The sequence below is a fragment of the Lycium ferocissimum genome, chromosome 4, assembly GCF_029784015.1.
Source record: "Lycium ferocissimum isolate CSIRO_LF1 chromosome 4, AGI_CSIRO_Lferr_CH_V1, whole genome shotgun sequence".
Lineage (NCBI taxonomy): Eukaryota > Viridiplantae > Streptophyta > Magnoliopsida > Solanales > Solanaceae > Lycium > Lycium ferocissimum.
In genome coordinates this window covers 37,713,746-37,724,237 of record NC_081345.1, presented here as the reverse complement: position 1 = coordinate 37,724,237, position 10,492 = coordinate 37,713,746, and the positions used below count along the sequence as shown (strand labels likewise).

Here is a 10,492-nt window from a genome sequence, read left to right as displayed (position 1 = left end):
CCTCTGGTTTTGATAGAAGAAATCATTTATAACACCTTCCCTCAATCCCCTTACTTACTCGATAATCTGGTTGAATTATCCCACATCGGTGGATAAGCGGCAAATGTAAAACCTCAAAACCATAATCATAGAAGATGAAATTTTTGAAAACGCTATGTTAATCCCCTTACCAACCCGACAGTGAAACAACATCCCGAAAAAATTGGATCAAGGCAAAATAAATTAATGAGCAAACAATTAAATGGAATTAAACTTAAATTGCTTGTGTTTTTCCTCTTTCGGAAATATAATTACAAATAAAAGAAAATAATAATAATTTGTTCATTTCTCAATTTGTTACTCTTCCCTAGAAGGACACCATGGAGTCATGTCCATGGGATAACTACCCAATACCCTCAAGAAAGACGTAAATTCCTGAACTTCAGCCAATGCATTTTGTGCCCTTACATCCGCCATTGACGCTTCAAAATCCACATAAAACATGTATTCAAAATGCTTTGCAGTCCCCACATTTGCATCATCAACCAACCTAATCGGACGGTTACGATGTGGCCTCGACTCGATCTTCGTTAAGCTGATATTTCGAAACGCAAAAGCTGATAACACTTTGAACAACACGCTCGTTCCTTTATCGTGTGCGAAAACAATGCTTGTTTTGAACGGACGATCAGTTCGTGGAATTATCGGTTCACGCGCTAGCATAACGAAGCGCGTCACGTTACTTGAATCGTCCTGGATTCCTTCCTCTAAGATCTGTAAACCGTATAATTCTGCGGCGCGTGCGGATGCAATCGCGGCTGTATCGCGTAAATTGTTGGCGGCGATGTATTCTGCTGCTCCGGCGGTATCGTCAACTGCTTCACGCGCTACATTTAAGCCGAGATTTGTGAGAGTGAGTTCACACTGAGCTAAAGCTTGTGGATGACTTATAACTCTTGTTAAATACTCTTTACGAACACCTGGAAGTGCTAACAGACAGTGATGAACGGGAAGTTGAACTTCACCGACTATGTGAAGACGATGACGGAGAAGCAGATCGTAATTACGATGAATTGAACCTCCGAGAGAATTCTCAACAGGAAGTACAGCACGATCTGCAATCCAAAGCTCAACAGCTTGAAACGCAACTTCAAATTGATCGCAAGGAATAGCTTCACAATTCGGATAAGCTTTTCCGGCAGCAGCTTCACTGTACGCGCCAGGTACGCCTTGGTAAGCCACGCGCAGCGTTGAACCGTGCATAGGTGCAGGTGATAGATCAGTAATTGTGAGCGGTTTAGGTAGATTATTATCGATAGGAACGAGATCTAGAGTTTTGTGACCGTTCACAACAGTGATTTCACCAGTTTTCTCAGTATCCTGTTGTGAAACAACTTTGCTAGCTAGAATAGCGCAAGAGCTTTGCCAATCTGCTCGTGACGCGCCGACGTGGCCAGCGAAGTTGTTAATCGCCACAGTACTCGCGTTAGTATTGGCTGAGTCAACCCGGTAACCGCATTGGATAACGAATCGAACCGGGTTGAACCGATTGGTTTGACCCGGTGGCGGTGTTTTCCGGATTAAGGATTTGAGAGTTATACCAGATGACGGAGTAATGGAATGCATTTTGAATTAATTTCGTTTTCGAGGGGGTGAATTGAAAGTAATTTATAAATTTAGGGACGAAACTAGGAAAGATGAGAGCAAGTTGAAGCTTGTATGTTCTCTTTAGGAAAGGAACGTGCAAGCTGAGAAAGGAAAGAAGGGAAGGGGGTATATATATTAGAGGGGGCAATGGTGGGTGATGATGATTATAGACTTGAGAAAATGGTGGTGTGCTGTGGTAGTTCGGTCAATCGTTACCTACTCCCTTTTCTCTTTTCTTCCTCTCTTACTATTTGTCTCTCTATATATACATATAATAATATATTATTAATTTTTCTGTACTTTATGTTCATATACTTACACGTTTGTGTATAATAAACTAAAATCCACATCTATAAGAAGATGGACCTCACATGTAACTTAGTAATCTAGTACAACTACTATATGTATAGACGACCACATTGGTATTGCCTTTTCTTTTTTTCTTGTGTGGTAGCAACGGATTGACAAAGCGTGTAACATTTTGAATTTAGGTACTCACAATCATAATTGAATAACTGAGGTGTTGTATGCTAGCAACGGATTAACAAAGCGTGTAACATTTTGAATTTAGGTACTCACAATCATAATTGAACTTTGAATTCTAAATTTCGGATCCAACATTTATTGTTTTCCCTTTTTAATTCAATAATAATAACCTTGCCTAGTTCCAAATAAATTGAAATCGGTTATTAAAATAAATTACTGATCATATTTTTATTCAAACTTATCTTATGTCATCTAAAAGTAAATTCATCTTGAGTAAGGAAGAACAATGATAAAAGGTTTGAATTGTTAGAATCTCATTGTGTACACACAAGTGCACATAATGATGTAACCAAATAGTAGTAACAAACCGGGTAGTTAAAGGTGATTCTAGGTTGTTGAGATTATTTATTAATGGAAAGTGATTCAAGCATTACTTAGTCGTGGTTAGAAAGTTAAAAGCTTAGAAGTGGTAAAGGTAAATGAGAAGGGCCTTGAGAGAGAAAGAAGTTTTTTTTTTTTGATTAAAGGAGCAAAGGGCATGCGAAAACTACATTTACGGGTCCTTTCTTTTCTTTTCTTTTCTTTTTGTTATAAAAGAGTGTAATAGCAGTATTATCTTTTTCTTTTTGTTTAACCTAAAATAACCATCTTCGCTCATCAAAATAGTACAAAGAGGAAATTTATCAGTATTCACCAAAAAGATGTGACTTTATAATTTTGATTTTATGACATAATATTAATTTATTATATTTTAAAAAAAATTATTGGTTCAGAATTTTATATTTATTAAAATTTTAGTCATTCCAATATATAATATTATGTTCAGTTAATTCATATTACATAAGGTTTGTCTACTCCGATAAAAAAAACATCCGATTATAATACGACGTTGCTTTAATGGCTCGATATGAAAAACATCATCAAACAAATATGAGAGGGAGTTAATTGCACTAAACCTCAAACTTGGAAAGGAGTTAAATGCACTACACCACAAACTTAAGGGCAAAGTTAATGAAGTTGGATAGAAATTAAATTACTAGGAGTTTTAACTTTTCAACAAGTATCTTGTTAGGGAGGAGGGGAAGAAGAAGTGGGTAAGCGACATCTGTCAATATTTGAGTGGGTGAAATTTTACTCTAAAGGAAGGTTTACATTTTCAAAGGCGAAGGACAAGGCTTGTTGAGTTCTTGCCAACGTTTGCAAGTGAAGGCGTCTAACTACTTGCGTAAACAAAGCTTTCCTTTTCCATACACATAGGCATTTCATTTTCATTTGATATGATTTTTCCACCTATGGTCCAGAAGGAAGAGGTTGATTTTTAATGCTTCATAATTGTTATTTTAGTTTTATGATTCTTTTTCACTAGAGATCACGAGTCAGAAATGAAATAAGAAATTTGTTAATAAAATACATGAAATCTTTGTAAAATCACTTTGTTCTATTCAAATTGTAACTAACATATTACATGGGACATTATTCATCCGAGAGCTATACTCTTTCTTAGGAGAAAGAATGCTAACCGACCACTATTTTTAACTAATGAGCAGTCATCGTATATATTCAAGGTATATATCAATTTATGTTAAAAAGAAAAAAAGATCAACGTGTGGTTCTCCACATAATTTGAACAACCAATATGCCCCACCTAGGCCCAGAATCGTTATTTTGCATCCTTACCTACACCCAAATGCCCCGCTAAGGCCCCATCTCTTCCGTATTCTGGAATTTCATCGAAAATCATTAATTCTCTATTAATGGATATAAGAAGTCTTGGTAAAAACTACGTACAAATACCTTAAACTAATCAGAGCTGCAGATGGTGATGATCTTAGAAATGCATGTTTCAAATATACATAAGTGCAAGTTTCTAATTTTTTCATATTAGTCCTTCCATAAATTGTAGGTGCACGTCCTCTGTTTAGGCCAACTTGCTCTAGATCCTTTTTATTCCTGGATAAGCTTTCGGGGGAGCATGGAAAATATATCTGTTTTTGATTAATAAGAAGTTGTCCCACCTGACTAAACTAGACATGATGATGATGATGATGTCCTTATTATTAGCTAGGTTGTCATTTTTTATCTTTGTGTGTGTTTTATGTCATGTACGTGTTGGTTTGCCTATACACAAAATGTGTTGGTGCATCGCATGCAGGGGCAAATGTATGTATAAAAAATGGGTTACCTGAATTCATGGTCACCCGACTAATGTATATTATGTATATAATTTTTAAAATATATCTAATATTAACTTAAGGAACACATAGTCAAACTGGACCGAGTGGAGCACTGATTAAGTGTTGGGTTTAATCCAAGATTGGCCTTTAATGTTTTTAATATCTTATCTTAAAAGCAATGGTGCACCCATTCTCTTGAAATTCTGAATTCACCTCTAATCGCATTGTACCTCGTAGTTGTATGTAGGAATTAGTGATGCTTCAAATTAAACTCCAAATTGACTTTTGAGAAAAGCAGTGTAGGAAAACAATACGAAGGTGTTGCTAGTATTATTAAACCTTTTGTTCTTTTTCTTTCCTAAAGCTTCCACCCTTCTTGCTTAAACACTTTACTTTTCTCATGGTGCTTTAAACTTTAAAGAGAGGCATAGATGAAAATATAATTACTCGCTCTGTTCCAATTTATGTGCTGAAGCTCGATTTTGAGGGTCAGACGAATTATTTTTTTATCACAATTTTTTCATATGTTTTCTATTTATTTTTTGAATTATTAATTATTGTAACTTATCATACTTTTTATGTAGTTTCTAAAAATATATATTTTATTTCGAAAAACTAAAAGATACTATATATATCCAAATATACGACCAAAACTAAGAAGTTTGAATAACATAAAGCAAAAGTGTCACATAAATTGAGATAAATGCAGTAATATATATGAGGATACTAGAGTGTCAGCAATTACGAATATATTAAAATGAGCTGACTACTCCCTCTGTTTCATATTAAGTGGTACTTTTAGCTTGGGCACTCCCTCTAAAAAATATAGTTACTCCTAAAAGTAAGAAGTGTTTTTGTTTACTTACTTTTAATTATATAGTATCTATTTAATAATTACATAAAAACTCATTTATCTAAATATGGATAACTTTTAAAAAAAAAAAATACAATTAATACCTTATTGATTATGTGAAACACAAACTTATTTTCAACAAAATATAAAAAGTAACAACCACACTTAATATGAAATGGAGGAAGTGTATAGTACTCAATATATTTGGTGGGTTCTATATTACTAGTATAAATTTATCAGATTATAAAAACACGGTTGTTAAGAGTTGTTAATTGACTATTAAAATTTCTTTAGCAGACACAAATGTTTGGTCACTTTGCCGTTTCCTTTCCTTTTCTAGGACCATTCTTTTAAGCTAGAGTCTCTTAACATATTATAAAATGTTCCACAACGTGTCCAATGGGTCAAAACAGCATCAAATTTCAATCCCCGCTTTGGATTAAATTGACTTGGAGACAACTTCTAGGAGTTTGCTTAGCTTTTTAATTGACACTTCTTTTTTGTCAAGTACTGAGACTTCGGTGGACGCTCTAGAATATTGATATTAATTATTTTCCTTTATTTTCTTCTTAAAACCCACAATTCTAAGGATCACCTGGAAATTGCTTCTTTAATTTTCAGAAATCAAGATATCAGAAGAGTAATGTCGCATTTTATTTTGATATACGAACATTAATTGGCAGTACGCTACGCAGTATGCCCATATTCTTGTAACATATACTAGTTGTAGCTGTAAAATTAATCAGACTTTGAAGAGTGTACATGCAGGTGAAATTTAGATACAGGATGGGCAGCCTGATCCCTAAAAAAGAACATTTAATTGGTTTTAACCTCACATATACTCTATATAGCTACTATTTTTTTTAATTATTATTGTTGTTACTATTTGTTTAGTTGGATGGAAAGAAATTCTATGGAAATCGATGATCTTTTGCGTAGTAATAATAATAATTATCCGATTAAGTACTCATTCTAGTACAACTTGACCGTTTAAGAAGAATCGAATCATACATTTGAATACATTATTCTACACGAGAAACTTGTGTTTGGTATGAAAGAAAATGTTTTCCGCCAAAAATGTATTCCGAACAATAAGTTATTTTGTTACTTAGATTTTGGATGTTTGATAATTAAACAGCAAATAGTGTCTTAAAACATTTATGTATAATCTAGCGAACACCATGAGGGTGGGTGATGGGCTGAGTTGTGGGAGGAGACAGTGACTGTGAAATGTTAGTACTTAAGCAACTTGTTTTCTCTACTTCTATAAGTGAAATCATTTTTTTTATTTTTAAGAAACTTATTTTCCTAAAAAAAAAATATTTTACACTAAACAGGAGAAAATCGAATAAATATTTTCCTTCATGCCAAAACACTATAGTAGCAGCAGCTCGTTCAAGTGGTAGCAAGAAGAGTACAGGTGCGGCACTTGTTGAAACTGTCTAACAAGTAACATGTGATCATGTGACCTCATTCAAACAACCAACAACAAAAAACAAGTAATATTAAGTATGATCTCATTCAAACAACCAACAACAAAAAACAAGTAATATTAAGTATTCTTTCTTGGCGCCCTTTCCTTTCTAATCTGTCTAAAAAAGAATGTCATCTTTTTATAATTAGAAACAACTTAATTATAAAATTCTCCTTTATCCTTAATAAAATAATCATAGCCACACAAATGTTTAGAGTTTGTTTTAGACCACGATTTTTAAAATCTTTCTTTCTTCTTAAATTTTATACCAAGTTACAAGGTGCCATGTAAATTAGGACGAAAGGAATACTTAATATGTACGGAAAAGGGCCAAAATTACCCCTGAACTTTGAAAAATAGTTCATCCATACCCTTCGTTATACTTTAGGGCCAATTATACCCTTCTAGCCTACTTGTATGGGTCAATTATTATATCCAATAAAGCATTCGATGCGTATCCTCATCTTCAAAATTATTTTACCCTCAAATAATTTTTACTCACTAAAATAACTTAATCCGACCGAATTTTTTTTTCAAAGAAAAATAATACGGAATTATTTTTATATTTTTTTTGGAAAAATTATCCGTATTATTTTTGCTGAAAAAAAAAAAATTCGGGTCGGATTGAGTTATTTTAGTTAAGTAAAAAATTATTTGAGGGTAAAATAATTTTGAAGGGCTAGGATGATGCCACGTGGCAACTGTAGATGTGTAAGATAATTGACCTCATAAGATAACTCAGAATGGATAATTGAATTCTAAAGATAACGAAGCGTAGTTAACGAACTATTTTTCAAAGTTCAAGGATAATTTTGGCCCTTTTCCGTAATATGTATATGTCGGCACTTACTTTTGCAAATTAATGATGAAGTTCACATGGTTTAGATACATAAAATATAAGAAGATTCTGAAGCGAGGAAAACGTGAAAAGCTATCGATACTTATTGCACATTTCAGGAAGTTCAGAAAAGAAATACATCAATTATTGAATGGATGATTACATTTTCGTAGGATCTAAGAAATTTAGTATCGTTGGGCTACAAATTAACTTTTATTTTGTTGGTGAGGGTTCGAATCCCCATGTTATAATTTCATTCCTCATTTTTCCTTCTCTTACCCCCTATGTAAAATTAAAAAACGGATGCTTACATTTTCGGAAATCAAGAAGAAAGCTCTTTAAATTAAATATTTATGTTTTAAATAGAAAACTTTCCACGTATATCATATAAATTCTATGCCTTTTAACTGAAAAATAATGCTCCACTAAGTAGGCGTTTGACCATCAATTTTCAAACCATGATTTCAAATCAGCGTTTGGTCATCAATTTTCAGTCATGGTTTGAAACCTGGTTTGAAACCAAATCATCCAAAAAGCATGGTTTGGGGTTTGAAATCATGGTTTCAACTTTTTAAAATACAAAATTTAATCCATAAGTTAATATTTTGTAAAAAAAAGACCCATAAGTTGGTAAAATTTTTTAACAATTACCCCCATCAATCATTTACCAATCTCATTAACTTCCACCAACCTTTGTTTATGTCTACCAACCTTTAATTTATGTGGAAAAATTATATTAAATAGTAGTTACATTACTATTCATGTTAAATTTTCGATTTTATTGAAGTAAAGTTTGATTAATTGATGTTGCATTTTTTAGAAAAGCCTTCTAGTAGTGTATTAATTTTGTTATAAACTATGATTTGCTCATTTGGTAAGATTGTATAAGAATTGAGAATGTTTTGATAGTTTTCACAATTTGTGGGGTTTTTATATCTATAAGAGAAAATACAACTTAAAATATCAAAATTATATGTCCAAACATGGTTTGAAACCATGTCCAAACGGGCCTAGGTGATAGGAAATCAGGGTCTATATGTCAGGGATCTAATATACATGGGGCACATATCACTGACCTCTTTTGTAAATACGATCAGTCTTTTCTAAAAAACAGATATTTTGAAATATAATTTAGACTAAAACGACCCTTAAAATGGAATGAACAGAGTACAAAGATGCATTTTACAAAATCTGGTTCTCATAAAAAATAAAATATTAGCTAATCCAAAATCTGAAAATCCCAATATAGAGTTGAGGTGTGTAAAATAACGTGTTCCAATTGTCCCCTGAATTTTATATATATATATATATATATATTAGAAGCATGAGTTGGGGTGGTTTTGTCGTCCACCTCCGACTCATGTTAAAAAAAAAAAAAAGTTGGATCTCATACTAAAAAAATCAAGCAATATAAAAAAAATAAAAATAAAAAGTGGACCCCACCACCTCCAAACTCATGAAAAGAAAAAAAAAGTGGACCCCATATTAAAAAAATCAAGCAATATAAAAATTTTAAAAAACTTGCACCCCATATTAAAAAATCAAATAATATTCATGTAATTTAAAGTATCCCCATTAAGTCAATAATGGTGGATTCATCATAAATATCAACCCATTAGTAAGAGAAATGAAATTATTGTATTGTATAAAGCAAAAAAAACGTGGACATCATATTATTGCATTTCTTCAAAAGGTTAAGTAGCCAAACCATACAATTTATTTTCTTTTCTTATATTAGCCTGAGATCTAACCTAGTTATTTAACTGTTGTATTTGTTATTCCGCCATGTCATTTATTTGTTATGTTTACTAAAATAAATATACTTAAAATATTTATATTTTAAAATAAGATAGAATTTAATTTCTTTTTCATTTTTAATTTAATTTCTTTTTCATTTTTATTCTTACTCTAATAAATGTGAAAAGAGATTAATGTCGTAAAAGAAAAAATAATATTAAATGGATATCAAATAATAAATAAGGTAAATTAGTCAAATTATAATTCTAATTGACGTTTCCTTAAAAAAACGTGTAAAAGACAACATGACAAGTAAAATGAGCTAAACCAAGAATATTCACCAAAAATTAAAAAATAGTAGTTTTTCGTTTAAATAGAAAATCAAATTTCTACTTTGTTTCGTTTTAAACATGTAAAATTAATTTAATAATTTGAATTAGAATTATCCAAATCAAAATTTGATAAAAAATAATAAGTATTGTTTAGGTCCAATCTACTTACATTAACAATAGAATATTTTACACCTTTAAATTAATCGAATTAAAATTCAAAGTATGAACTGATGCTTAAATATTGCTATTGTTTTATCTCAAAGAGAGGAAAATAGTTTCCTTTTAAACATGTCTTCTCTTTTAAAAAGTATTAGTAAATTTTTGCAAACTTTGTATTCATAGAAAACACTAATATAATAAAGTTTTGGGTACGGAGCACAAACTACAATGTTATATTAATCGTGTTTTGAACATAGTATATATATACATAAAAACAGTGCAAACTTATGTATGTTTATTAGCAATATAATATATATATATATTATCACTACCCAAACACAACTACATACATATAAATACACTATAATTCAAAGTTTTGGGCTCGTACTGTCGCCATCTAGTACGGTGATAAGTTCATGTACCCAATGACCTTTTTGTTTTCTTAGTCCTTTATAAGGGCTCGAGAGGTCATTATTCTCACATGCTTCATGTTTTTCTTAATTAATTCTAGAACAGTCAGCACGTGCCTTTAAATGCTTACAAAACTTGAAAGTTGTAATGTGAGGGTACCTAATTACGTGCTCTGGATGAGAAATCAAATGCACAATTATTTTACTACTTAAATTGGTTCCTTTGATTATGTCAACCTAGAACAAGCTTTTCTTTTTCAAGTTTTAAATCCCAACAAAAGCAACTTTAGTAAAAAAAAAAAAAAATCACCTGTCAAAATTCTGACAGACAAAATTATGAGTACATAAGCTGATGAGAGTACTAGTAAACTAGTCCAAGCACTATCATGATTTTAAAAAAAAG

The 10,492-nt window shown here is 31.7% G+C and overlaps 1 protein-coding gene across 1 annotated transcript; it reads right to left on the bottom strand.

The window, feature by feature from the left end:
- Window positions 1-237: 237 nt before the first annotated feature.
- LOC132052731 (arogenate dehydratase 1) lies at window positions 238-1,851 on the bottom strand. The gene has a single exon (XM_059444400.1). The coding sequence runs from the start codon at window positions 1,603-1,605 to the stop codon at window positions 337-339; it is 1,269 nt and encodes a 422-aa protein (XP_059300383.1). The 5' UTR covers window positions 1,606-1,851; the 3' UTR covers window positions 238-336.
- Window positions 1,852-10,492: the final 8,641 nt, after the last annotated feature.

Bases quoted from the DNA above. Each gene is read 5' to 3' on its own strand.
- LOC132052731 (XM_059444400.1), bottom strand. From the start codon at position 1,605: ATGCATTCCATTACTCCGTCATCTGGTATAACTCTCAAATCCTTAATC.